The 14143-nt window shown below is 42.3% G+C and overlaps 1 protein-coding gene across 4 annotated transcripts in view; it reads right to left on the reverse strand.

Moving 5' to 3' along the window:
* AHI1 (Abelson helper integration site 1) overlaps positions 1-14143 on the reverse strand; it is a 223063-nt gene that overhangs the window by 34613 nt on the left and 174307 nt on the right. For all 4 annotated transcript variants that reach the window (XM_069599286.1, XM_069599285.1, XM_069599289.1 and 1 more), the window contains 2 exons: positions 8324-8486; positions 4854-4954 (listed from right to left, as the gene is read on the reverse strand). In XM_069599286.1, coding sequence (XP_069455387.1) covers positions 4854-4954; positions 8324-8486 — 264 coding nt within the window. The remainder of the gene's footprint in view (positions 1-4853; positions 4955-8323; positions 8487-14143) is intronic.

A 14143-nucleotide genomic window follows, 5' to 3' on the forward strand; every position in this document is an offset into this window, starting at 1 on the left:
GGGATATAATATAAAGGTCTATTTCAAGCATGAAGATCAGTCTGTGAGAAGACAAGGCACACACAATTTAAAAAATCAGTTACAGTCTAGACTGAGACTACGGTGCGGCAAGCGCGGGGCAGGCAGTGAGAACTGGGGAGTCTCAGAGGCAGGAAGAGGTCTCCTTCCATAGGAGCACAGGCGCATCAGGGCGCGGCAGCCAGTGAGACACTGCCGCCAGTGAGGCACTGCCGGAGTTCCTTGTAACTCCTCTGGATGAGGGAGAAGTAGCTCAAGGTTGTTGGAGAGGAACACACTAAGGTGCGTTCAGTGTCCAAGTTCAGCCTGAGGCACAGGTGGGAATACCAGTAAGCCAACACAAGTAAAGGCCGTGTCTTTCAAAGCATCTCATCCAGTTCCTGACACAGAATACAAATCTTGTTAGTTGTTACGATGACTCCATGCCGATGTGTTAAATGCTTTCACTGCATGTATGTCTTTAGGTTAAATTTATATTAGCATCTTCCTAAATTCTCAAATACGGTGAATTTCAAACAATGGATACTATTACACATGTGACATCTGCCCACAGCCAAATTCCATGCCAATTCTTTCAACTGCATCCACTGTATTCCCCATACTATTATAGGCAACCATTGCCATAAATCCTTGCTGGATCTGTAACTGGAGTTTTACCAAGAATTGTTTGTGTTTCAATTCTCTGCAGCATAAGCTGTTCATTCACACATAAGCTAGCCATGAACCACGGGGGCTGGAGTTAACAGTGGCCTCCTCTTAGCTCTCCACTGCTAATTTTAGGTTGTTATGTTATACCTTGACATCTGGCTATAACATCCTTTATGTATCTTTGCAGCTCTTACCTTCAGACTTGTGGTCACTCTTACACAATGGTTCTTAATGTTGGTTGTGCATTAAAATCACCTGGAAAGTTTCTGCAATCTACCCATGCCAAGGCCCTATTCCAGCCCAATTAAATCAATCTGTGGATGTGAACGCAGGCCTTTTTTTTTTTTTTTTTTAAATTTCTCAGGTGACTTTAATGTGAAGCCAAGGTTGAAACATCTGCTTTACACAAGAATTAAGAACTTCCGCTCCTGGTTCACCTGTACCCTCTTCCTCCCAACTCTTATGACTGTCCTGGAATTTTAACGTCAAAGAGAACAACCTGCCCAACCAATAACTCTAATTCCTTGACCAGCTCAATTCTATTGACATGTCCTTCAATTTCACCCCAGCTCTTATACACAACTCTGTGGATTTATCATAACTTTGAGCTGCCTGGCATCTGATATATTAAATAAGTAAGATAGCTCCTGGATTTACAGGTCATCGTTTCAGCTGGCTAATTCCTTTCCTGTCTCACGCTATGCTGCCACTGGGGTGTGGGTGGCTTGCTGCAACCTTGCTAAGTCTGCCAGTGTTCTCTCAATTCCACGTCCTTTCTTATCTGGCTGATCCTCCGTGGTGGGTCACTCCTGTGACTGCTTGACCAATGCTATCAAGTCTCTTCTCCTCTTGTTCTCCGTCACACCCACAAAACCTCCAATTATGCATCAGACCAAATCTGCCTTCTCCACTGCCCGGACTAGAGGCTGAGGATTACTGAGGGGATAACCCAACAACACAGAAAGATGCCACCAAGGCTTTCACGGTATTCAAGCAGTAGCTCTCAGAACTACTCAGGAATCTCTTTATCTGTCCCCAGTGAGCCCGCTCCTGCTGCCATTACAGGTATTCTCACGGTCACTATTCCTCCTGTCTCACTCCTATGACCCTCACACTGGAAGCAGACCCGCCTTCCTGGTTTGGAGAACATGGAGATCTTCTCAATTTCTAAGCTTCCACGCTATCAACTTACCTGTATCCTCTTTTATGTTTACCTGTTTTAGAGGGGTAATGCTGTATGCTCCAGAGAAGGCAATGGCAACCCACTCCAGTACTCTTGCCTGGAGAATCCCAGGAACGGAGGAGTCTGGTGAGCTGCCATCTATGGGGTCACACGATTGAAGCGACTTAGTAGCAGCAGCAGCAGCTCTATGCTCAGCACGGCCAGACAACACTCCTTTATGGAGGGGGCTGTCCTGGGGATGCTATGATGTTTAGCCAAATCTGTGATCCCCACCCACTAGACGTCAGTTGCACCCCTCACCTTGCTGATATTTGCAGAAATTTCTCCAAGCATTGCCAGATGTGTCCTGGGAGGCAAAAATCACCCTCGGTGGAGAACCACTGCTCTAAGCCAAGACTAATCTATCAACCGGTCTTTCCAATGGAAAGCTCCTGCTTCTGCTAAGATCCACGTGTGCTTTCTTTATCTGCCTTCAACGTGAACCTGTCCCCTTGGCTTTGACAACTCCGGATGTGCTTTTATGTCATTCCAGTATTTAGAAAGTAACTCCTGGAACCAGGTCATCCTTCTAGCCACCACTTTGGTTTTCTCCAAGTGAGGCTCTGGGAATGTCTTCCACAGGTTCACTTGCGGAGGCCTGTTCTATTCATCAATCCTCATCACAGTACTGTCAGTCCCTGACACTAGCACTTGTGTGCCAGGTCCTTGGTGACTACATGCTGAGACCCCCACATGACCAGCTGTTTCTGACACTCTTGACTGTACCCTCCTTGAACCTCTCTTTCCCCCTGGCTTCCAGGCCACTTCTTTTTTCCCCTTCTTTCTCCTTTGATTATTCTTTCTTAATCTTCCCTTCACCTATGAAGTGAAAGTTGCTCAGTCATGTTCAACTCTTTGCGACCCCATGGACTATGGAATTCTCCAGGCCAGAATACTGGAGTGGGTAGCTGTTCCCTTCTCCAGGGGATCTTCCCAACCCAGGGATCAAACCCAGGTCTCCCACATTGTGGGTGGATTCTTTACCAGCTGAGCCACAAGGGAAGCCCTTCACCTGACTGTCGCTTAAATCCTAGTTAATGTTCAACTGGGATTCTGTCCTTGACTGCCTTCTCTCAGAACTCTTTGCTCTATGCTATCTCCTTTATTACAAACTTCAACTTTCTTCATGTAATGCAATGAATACATTAACTCCCCCATTTTATTCTGAAGCTCTACAGTCTCTCAAATTCCAGTCCTGAATTACTAGCTCCCCAGTGAATATTTCTATCTGGAGCTCTAGAGACACCACTAACAAATCAAGATACCTGTAACAACTCATCACATCCTACTCCCAACATTCCCTTTCTCTATCTCCCCAAATTCTCCTTATTCCTTTATTATTTCTGTGGTACCACTATCCCTGTAGCTGTATAATAAGCCCTAGCATAATCCTAGATTCCAACTTAATTAATCATATCTAATCAATCATAAAATCCTGTCAACTTTACCTTATGACATCTCCCCTCCATCTCTAATAGTTCAGGTTTTTATGTATTCTTTTCAATGGCTTCTTCACCAATTTCCCAGCTCCCTCTAATCCAACCGCCATGCTGCCACCGGAAGGGTATTTTTCTCCTGCAAATCTGTACAAGTCACTCCTTCTCCAGGGAATCCCCTCTGTCTGAAGGCTACAGTCTCAGCATCTGAGCAGAGCATGCTAGGCCTGGCTCCTATATTTCACTTACCCTTCTTTTCATCAGGCCCTGTGCTCCCTACACACAACTATCCCATATCATACCTTACCCAAACTATTCCCTCCATTAGAATGTTTTTTCTAAGATCATTTACCTAGCACATCCTTTTTCATCCTATAAGCCTCAGCTCAAGCCTGACTTCCTCCGGGAACTCTTCCTGGACTCCCTAGGGCATATTTAGAGGATTAGATCTTCATTATAGCTCCCACCATAGTCTGCTGAAATCGCCTGCTTGCAGAGGTCTCACGTATCAGCCTGTAGGCTCCTCAAGGGCAGGTGCCTTGGCTACTCAATCTTGTTTCAGTGAGGACTAAAGTGTGCTTAGCACAGAAGTAAGCACTCAACAAATACAGAATGAATGGCAGAAAAATACATGACAGGTTCAACTGTCAGAAAGCCTATCATGACATGGTATTTATTTATATACATGTGTGTGTGTGTATATATGCTGTTAAGTCGCTTCAATAGTGTCCGACTCTACGCGACCCCATTGACAGAAGCCCACCAGGCTCCCCCGTCCCTGGGATTCTCCAGGCAAGAACAATGGAGTGGGTTGCCATCTCCTTCTCCATGTATATATATATACATGTACATGCCTGCCAGTTTATGGAGTCAAAAAGAACCAAAGTTACTCAGCCTAAGGTAAGAGTTAATGTCTCATAATAAGTTAAATAAGTAATATATATGGTGGTACAGTGCTTATAAACTTTTCTACCAAAGCACTACCAGCATCAGAATTCCGCCTGATATCCTTAAGGAGTTGATCACACAGGCTAAAAAATCATGACATTTCTCTGGCTGATTATATATCCATATTTATTTTAACCTGAAAACATTTAAAATTACTAACAAGTAAGAGGAATGCTCTAGAAAGATGGAGCATCTTTATTGTGGGCCCCAGTGTTTTCTTAGCATGATTGTGGACCCCTCAGGTGAGGCTGCTGACAGTGCCAGTATCACAGCTGCAGAGATGTGCACTGAGTGGAAATAGCATGACACTAGAAGTTCCAAGTTCCGCTTCGGGTTCGCATCCTACCACTTGGGCTGTGACTTAGGGGTTTACTTTAATCTCTCTGAGCCTCCTCAGTTTCCTTATCTGGAAAATGGCTATAATAAAGATTTGCCTTATATATTTCATAATGTTGGTGGCAATATTAGAAGAAATAATAATATAAACAATGAAGGGTATAAGCATGAAAAATGAAGTAGTATTTCATCCAGAGAGGGTGAAAATCAAAGTACATGGAATACATATACTCGAAAACATTTACCTTCTGCGGAGCTGGAAGAGCTTTTTCCATTTTGGCTTTCTCCTTAGGGGTTAAAGGAGGGGATCGCTCCTTTACTTCCGGAGGCAATTCTCGATAAAGTGCTAGAATGGAACAAAGAATCCACATCATCAAATTGAGGAGCGCCGTTCTGTGGGGGCAAAACAACAATGGAGGGGAGCAGACAGGCTACTAAAGACATTGCTATTCACGTCCTTGGTGTCACGATAAGGTGTCCCAGCACTTTTCATTAAGGCCACTCACAGTCTTTGTTATCCAAAGAGCACAACTTACAATAGGCAAGTCTTGATCAGCCGGTTTTAGAAATGTAGGAAGTCTCATTTTTACTGACTATGTGTGCGGTCATGCAGCTGCTTATTTCGTTTTATCTTAATACACATTTACCGAGAACCTGCTATATGCAAGATCATCGGCCGGGTACTGCTGGAGGAGCTCTGAAGATGACCAAGGACAGTCTTTGCTCTCAAGGAGCTTACAATCTAGTCAGAGACAGATGTGTTCACAATGAACTGCAATATACAACAGAGTGTGATACTGTTCTGAACAGAGACAGTAACAAAGACAAGTTCTGATGTGCAGAGGGTAAAGGCTTAATGGAAAAAGCAGCAGGGCTGTCAGACTAAAAGATAGGTAGGATTTTGCCAGGCGGAGGTGGATAAAGGATAATTTGCAAATATGGTATGAAATAAACAAACATGGGACTGGGAGTATGTATGACACAGAATCTACTCATGGTATTTGGTCTAAAGTTCTTATAATCTAAGGTATAATCCACTTATATGCATGGTGTTGAATCTAAACAGTTATGTGGGAATTTTAAAAGGCTAAAAAGGAAATCTGTTTTGGTTAAATGATGGGCAACTCTGAATTGAGACAAAGAGTTCAAAATTGAACCAAAATTGAACCTGACCAAAATTCTAAAATTATGAGCTACATTAATGGGCTTTGTGTATAGGTTGATTTTATTACGGGTTTGTCTCTTACTGGAAAGGATGTTAGATGTGATTAATGGAGGCTGATCTAATTTCCCTTTCCAGTGGCTTAAGATACAAGGGAAATGTCCTTTGTGATAACAAGGTACCAATGTCTTCTATTATATCATTCTCTTATTAGATAGGGCTTTCAACTGCATGGTTGAAAGAGGTTATGTGTGTATGTATACACACATATACACACACGCTCCCTCAGAGCATCTGCTTTGTATAACTGGTTTTGGATAAAGGAGAATTTCTCCTACTATTTTCAGAGTGGAATATGCTGCTGACAGTCATCTTCCCTCAAATGTTAAAACTGGGCAGGTGAGTTTTTGTTACATTCAGGTAAAAAGCAGGATAAAAGGAAAGGAAAAGAACGCCTGATGAACTGAGAATTCAGTCATATTCTCAGGTTTTCTGAAAACTTTTTGTTTGTTCTGGCCTTTGCAAGCCTTTCTCAATAAGCAGTGACTAATGCCAAAACCCCCCCATCAATTATTCTGAAGTACAATAAGGAATCACAGCATCAGAAGGACATCCACTTCTTGAGACATGGAACTGCTTTCTGCACACAGCCACCAAGCATGGTTACTGTAGTATGCTTGGTAAGTCCCACTTTGCTTCTTATGGAAGAAAACCAAGTTTTATTGAATCTTTAATCCCCTGTGGATCAAATATCTATAGTTTTTCAACATGTGCAAACCTAAGAGGTTATTCCTGCAAACTAACTAGATTCTAAAGTTAGCATCTAATACCCTCCTGCCTGGATATACACAATCATTTTATACCATCAAGTGGAAAAATACTTTAAATGTTTCCACTTATATCTGGAAGAAATAACTGATTATAATATCTAGTTAAAATGAAAGATATTCTCCAGAGTGACTAAGACTGTGCAGAAAGCTCTTGGTTTAAAAACAGCAGCTACCCCTGCAGAATTCCAGCTGCTGTGGGAAGCCATCACTGGGACATCCAGGTGGCTGTCCGAGATGACCGGGAAGTGAGAAGTGCTGAGTGGAGGGGAGAGGCCTGGGAATTAACCTGTCTCCAGATTTCTTCCTTCCACACTGCCGTAACTTTTCTCCAGTCTGCATACTCCTTTAAACATAGAAGTATATTTCAGATAGAGTTTAAGAGTCATTAACCGTTAATGCTCAGAGAAAAAGAATTAAAACCATGGCACAAAGGAAATTAAGAATTTTTTTATGGTAGAGAAAAGTGGATAATTTTCGAGACACTTAGCACTTTGGAGGGGAGGAGTTTCCTGAAAGCTGCAGATAAACAAGGGAGGGGAAGGAGTTATAGTGAGATTCAGGGCCATTGGGGAGGGAGCCATGGGAAGGGCTGGGTGCAGACCTGGAAGGTGGTTCCCCAAGAAAAATAATTTTATCTGGGCCTAGCCCCCAGCACCCAGGATTCATGGAAGAAATTCTTCCTCCTTTCCTTTATTTCTTTTCCTTTAAAAATTTAGAACTGACGTTAGAAATTAATAGTGCTTTTGTTCAGCCATAGTTTGGACTGAATGGAGTTTCTGAGACCAGCCCCAAACCAACTATTATTTTAATAATTACTTTGCAGAAACAAAAGACTTGGTAAATATTCAAAATGGAGAGTGCTCTCTTGGCTGCCTCTATTCTATTTTTAATTAACAGAACGATATGATTTTAGTGCTTCTGGAAGAAAGCTTAGAGATAATGGAGTTCGACTTCCTTGTTCTGTGGGAAGAAACGAAGGTATGGCAGTCTTAGCTGTGACGCCAGGATTAGCGCTCAGCTCTCCTGACCCCTGAGCATTCTGCTTTTCCTACCCCACAGCGAATTGACAATCCATGGGATGTGTTTCTCTGAAGAAGTGCTGCTACACTATCCCCTTGTTTCATAGTCTTTACCCTTTGTTTTCAAGCTGTCTGTGTTACTTCTATTTTCTTTTCTCAAGGCCTGGTAGCAGATCTACAGCTTTCAGAAACTCGGATTTAGAATTTCTTCTCCAGCTCATTTCTTTTTCCTTTCACAAATGAGGGCTTAATTTACTTGAGAATGGAACAATCTATTGCAGCCTTTTTTTGTTTTGATCAGGTGCCAGTTAAGCCTGGGGATACAACGTAAAAAGAATGGGAGTTGAAGAACTAGAGGTTCTTAGGTGCCTGTCAGCCTAGGAGTGGCAGGAGGAAGGGTGACGTCAGTGTGTGTGCAGCAGGTGGCCAGGAAAGGGGCTGAAGGAGGTTGGTAGCGAGATGGGCAGGTCCCCTGGGAAGGGAAGTCCATGAAGCCGGCATTCCAATCTCAGAATGTCATAGCTTTTGAGTGTACTAATGCCCCCCTCTTTTTTTTTTTTTGCAACATGAGAATGAACAGCAATACCCCATTGGTAAACATATGCAAAAGTAACAAGACAGCAAGTTAAAGAGCAGAAGATGATAAAATCTGGGACTATCAGTTATACCATATTAGTAAACCAGGAAGGGAGCATAAAACTTACTTTCACTAGCCACATGATTAGCTGGAAAATAACCTTCCTGTCCCTTTCCTATGCTGCCATACCACCAGTCTTCATTATCTTTGAAAAACACTCGGATAATGTCTCCGCGATGGATGGTTAGTTCATCTGATCGATTCGCTGTGTAGTCATAAAGAGCCACTACCTAAGGGAGAGATAAGACCACCACAGCTTTATCACAACTGTACCACAGAGAAAACCCCCAACATTCACTTCCTCTTGCAGAAGAGCAGCTGAAACCAAAGCAGTACTTTGGTGAGTCTGAGGCTGTCTCAAGGTTTGCTAATGGGATCAGGGGTGGTGGGAACACAGCAGGAGAAGCAAGATAAAAGGCTGTGGGATTGAGAAATGGTTACGCGCATTCAATACACTAAGATTAGCTTCAAAATAGCAGATGTTAATTTTTTTTTAAGTAAATTACTTGTGAAGCAAATAAAAAAAAAGAAGCTCACACATCATTCACTGTTAAAATTGTTTCATTCTACCTTTGGTCTCATTCCCTGTGCTAAGCAGAGGCATCAGAAAAGAAAAAAAAGTCTCCAGAAGGTCAACACTTCTATACAATAGGAAAAATGCAATGGAACAACCAGATTACATAATTTCATTGTGATCATCTGGGTTTACTGTCAATGTATCTTTTTGTGATGTATTTCTATGCAAATACCATTTTTTTCTGGTATTTCATATCAACAATCTAAATCTACCTTTAAAAATACCTTGATAAGCTTATTTTCAAGAGACACAAATTTAAGAGGAAAGGCCTTCCTATGAGAACCCTCTTTCTCTGTTATGTTACAGTAGTCACTATATTTGATTCTTTTTTCTTTTGAAAAACCAAATTCAAAATGAATGGCTGCAGAGGCATCTACAAATCCCTTACAGCAGTTTCAAGAAGGAAGCAAACCTCAACCCACTTCAGACATGATGCAGTGTATAAAGTAGCACATAATATAATATAAAGAATAGACTACTTCCACTTTTTTCCCTATGCAAATAGAATTTGAAAACTTACAGGCTATACAACTGTAATGTAATGGAAAACTATCATTACGACCCTTTGCATTTAGGTTGCTGCTGCTGCTGCTGCTGCTGCGTCGCTTCAGTCATGTCTGACTCTGTGCGACTCCACAGATGGCAGCCCACCAGGCTCCCCTGTCCCTGGGATTCTCCAGGCAAAAACACTGGAGTGGGTTGCCATTTCCTTCTTCAATGCATGAAAGTGAAAAGTGAAAGTGAAATCGCTTAGTCGTGTCCGACTCATAGCATTTAGGTTGAGTACTGATTTATTCACCTAACAAGTATTTACTGAAATCCTAATGTGCCTGGTTCTGTGTTAGGGACTGAACATACAGTGATAAATAGGATAACTTCTAGAAGAGGTACCTTGCTTAGGCTTTGCCGAGAATGACAGATAATCAGGAAATAGCCAGGTGAAAAGATGGAAAAGTATGTCCCAGGCACTGCACCCTATGTGTGAGAGTCCAGGGAACAGAAACCCCAAATAGTTCAATATGGTGGGAGTCTGGCATTAGAGGGAAGAATCTGGATAGAAAGTGGGAAGGCCGAGGCTTCAGGAGTAAGTAGGTGCCAGATCATACATGCTGGAAGGTTCAGACTTACATTATGGGCCATAGGAAGCTAGAAATTCCGTAACAGCTTATAAAACTCTTTGTGGTGCCTTTAATTAATTTAAAATATTTATTAACATATTAACCAGAAGATTTTAATGGATACATTTGGAATTGACTGCTGTCACTATACAATATAAGGGCAGTAATGATATACAATACAAGGGCAGTAATGATGATTATATTAAATGGTAAAAATACAATTCCTATTGTACTGCTTTGCATAGGCCCTAGTTTAAACCTGTTATGTAGGATATTGTTTAAAGTTGACAAATCTTTTGTAACTTTCAGTATATTGATGCCAACTCACTCATGTACAAGTGAGACTTAATTTTTTCCTCCTTTCTTCCTTCTCTAAACCTCTTCTCCTGAATTCTCCTGTGTTGCCCTATCACAGAAGAGGAATTAAGCTAATTAAAATGTGCCTGCCATGTGCTGGGTCCCTTGCTAGCTGCTTATGTGAATTTTCTTACTCAACCTTTGTGACAATCCTGTTGAGGGCATAAAGTCTTATTTCAGTTTCATAAATGAGAAATTTGATATACAGAGAAATTTAGTAACTTGCTTAAAGTGAACTAGTTAAGTGGCAGAATCAGGATTTAAACTCGTATTTTTTTTTTAAACGAAATACACGTATAGGCCATCTTTGTCTGGTATCGAACATGGGAAAGAAGCAGCAGAGGACAGGACGAGGGACATGATACCCTAATCACTCATGAGAGATAAGGCACATTTTTCGACAGCAGCACATGGGCAGTCGGCTGTGCTGAGAAGACTGACCCCTGGGTCACCTGCAGGCCCACCGTGCCCCTTTCAGGGCACCTAAGACCCCGTCCCAGAACCCGCCTGGGGATTTGTTCCTATTGTTCTTCATCCTGACATGCCTGTAGAAAGAGGAAGAGATACCATGAGCACATGTGCACTGAGAAAAAGTCCCCCTGAGGACACAGCGAAAAGGTGGCCGTCTGCATGGCAAGGAGAGAGGCTAGGAGGAACCAGCAAGGGAGAGAGGCTAGGAGGAACCAGCCTGGCCGGCTACTGGATCTTGGACTTCTAGCCTCTAGAACTGTGAGCAAATACATTTTTGTTGTTTAGGTACCCTTCTATGTTACAGCTGTTACAGTTGCATAAGGTGATGATGTCAAGCGAATCATGAGTTACCAACCTCTCATGGTATTGCAAACTGGCAATACCTCATTGGCACCCAGCTAACGGCACTGTGTTCCACACCCTTATAATCTATCTCCTGATGTAGAAACAATGTCCTCATCACTAAACTCTGCAACTACCACCACCCTTAGGACAGAGACTACATTTCCCAAAGCTGCCCTGTTTTGTCACACCATTACTGACATTTAGGTGAAAAATTGCTGTCCACTGAGAACTCAGTGTGTTTCACATGCCAACAGCCCACATGTGGGCGGCAGTGGAGTTATAATATTGACCATTCTATCATCATGCTGAAGACACGTGACAAAAGCCACGTGGATCGTGAGAATCTGCTTGTATTCCAGTGTGGTTTTTTCTTTTAGAAATATTAATTTTTCTTTACTTATTTGGCTGTGCCAGGTCTCAGTTGCAGCAGGCAGGATCTTTTAGTTGTAGCAGGTGGGATCTAGATCCCTGGCCAGGGATTGAACTCAGGCCCCCTGCATTGGGAGTGCAGAGTCTTAGCCATTGTACCACCAATGAAGTCCCACTGTGTGCTTTTATCATTAGCTTCTCATTTGAAGATCGCTTACTCTCTTCTGAGGCTTCCCTGGTGGCTCAGACAGTGAAGAATCTGCCTGCAGTGTGGGAGACCCAGGTTTGATGCCTGGGTTGGGAAGATTCCCTTGGAGGAGGAAATGGCAACCCACTCCAGTATTTTAGCCTGGAGAATTCCATGGACAGAGGGCTACAGTCCATGGGGTCAAAAAGAGTTGGATATGACTGAACAACTAACACTTTCACCACTTCTGAGCATCACAGTATACACAGTAAAGTTTGCTTCTTTTAATTTGGCAGTGGCTTCGGCAGAAGTCATGTATGTCTTCCCCATCTCCAATTAGATTTCATTGTCATCTCACTGTTTTAGGATAAAGTAAAGCCATACTGGGAGCTTTATTCTCCAAGCATTGGAAGACACAATTTAATGCAGTTTTGTCATGAATTAATACTATTTCTATTCTTCTCCTATAACGTATCTTCTATAATGTACCATTTTATGCACATGGTAGTCTGCACATAGGTGTGACAAATATCATTCTTCAGTCATGTCGGGCTCTTTGTGACCCCGTGGATTGTAGCCCACCAGGCCTGTCTGTCGATGGGGATTCTCCAGGCAAGACTATTGGATGGGTTGCCATGGCCTCCTCCAGGGGATCTTCCCGGCCCAGGGACTTAAGCCTGCATCTCTTACGTCTCCTGCATTGGCAAGAGGGTTCTTTACCACTGGGAAACTCCTCATTCCTCAGTGAAGTGAAGTGAAGTCGCTCAGTCGTGTCCGACTCTGTGATCCCATGGACCGTAGTCTACCAGGCTTCTCTGTCCTTTGGATTTTCCAGGCAAGAGAACTGGAGTGGGTTGCCATTTCCTTCTCCAGGGGATCTTCCTGACCCAGGGATTGAACCCAGGTCTCCTGCATTGCAGGCAGACACTTTACCCTCTGAGCCACCTATGACCCAAATCTTGAACTGATGAAATCTTTGTGAAATTATCTTGACTTATGAAATCTTTTAGCAATCTTTCTTTTTTGACAGAAATTTAAAAATATGTGTTTATGTGCTCATACTGGTAATGACAAGTTTAGGAAATAAAATCTTCCACAAAATCCACTTGGTCACATTTTGACTATTATTGACATATTTGAAACAGAGTTCTCTCCCTTACTTGAAGCTTGCTGAGTTGGTTGGGCATAATCACTCATGGCAGAAGGGTCATTGGCAAGCTTTTTTGTTTGTTTTTGGACATATTTCTCAGACTTCTTAGCAGTGCTTGCCAGATACTATATCTTGGTTTAGGCAGAGTCTGCTAGACTACCATAAGACATTTAGGTGAATTCCTCTTGGTATTATCTTCTGCAAGGTTTTTCATGAAAATAGTTGCCTTTGAAGACTTCTCAATGGATACCACTGTGCTGAAGGAACATTAACTAGTATTTCTTAACAGCCGATGTTCCTTGCAATGTTATCCGTGATGCAATCCAAAAATTAATACTCACAATGACCCCAAGTCATGCAACCAACTAAGCTACATTGAATAAATCATACACTTGAGCACTTTCTCCTCCAACGCTGCTCCTGTGGGTCCATAAGTGTCAGGAAGTTTCTTCGTGCCAGACTGCAGCCAATGAGGCACCTCTTTCCTTTGCTTCTTACTTGCTACCTTGATTTCAGAATCCTGTCCTTCAGACCAGTGAAAGAATAAATTTTTCTTGTTTTAAACCGCACCATGTTCATGGTAATTTGACGAACAGTCCTGGAAAACTGATGTGTATGTAGCTTACTATGGTGAGCGCTGGATTTTCTCATGCTCTTTTAAAGAGTGTTGGACATTTTTCTGGCAGGTAGTGACCTGAGATTGGTCTGACCCTTTTCAGGTTTGCTTTCAAGTTTTGTTAGAGCATATTCAGGAAGACTTTTCTCTAAGGGCTCAATAAGCTCCACTACCAAGGCATGATTCTCCTGATAATTCTCCCTCGACGCCCCACATATTAGGAGACTTTTCCATCTGGCTGGCAGGACTGACAACTATCCTCTTTCTGTTGGGTAGCCTATTCATTTCTGACTGTTCTTTCCTTATGGGGTTTTGCCCCATGCAGGTGCAGATCAGTACTCAGCCAAAGACTTATTAAGGGCACTTCTTATGGTTATGGGCAGCATTATTATCAATTAATATAAGATGAAATAAAAAGAAACACCTCAGTAACTATTTTATTTTTCTTGACAGAAGCCTCGTTACAGGTATTTAATGCACATTAACTAAAATGTGTACATTTTTAGTTTTTATGATAAATGCAATTGGGACTTTATTACACTCTTGGTATTCTCAAAGAAAGCACATCAGGTGTTAGAAATATTTAGGTTACACTTCTGGCTCAAGTGACGATAAAACTTTTATTCTTCTTTGATCTTATACATTGTTTCCTCTGGGATGTCCATCTCTTGCAGGCCTGGAGTGACCTTTGGCTACA

Source organism: Ovis canadensis, chromosome 8 (genome assembly GCF_042477335.2).
Source record: "Ovis canadensis isolate MfBH-ARS-UI-01 breed Bighorn chromosome 8, ARS-UI_OviCan_v2, whole genome shotgun sequence".
NCBI lineage: Eukaryota > Metazoa > Chordata > Mammalia > Artiodactyla > Bovidae > Ovis > Ovis canadensis.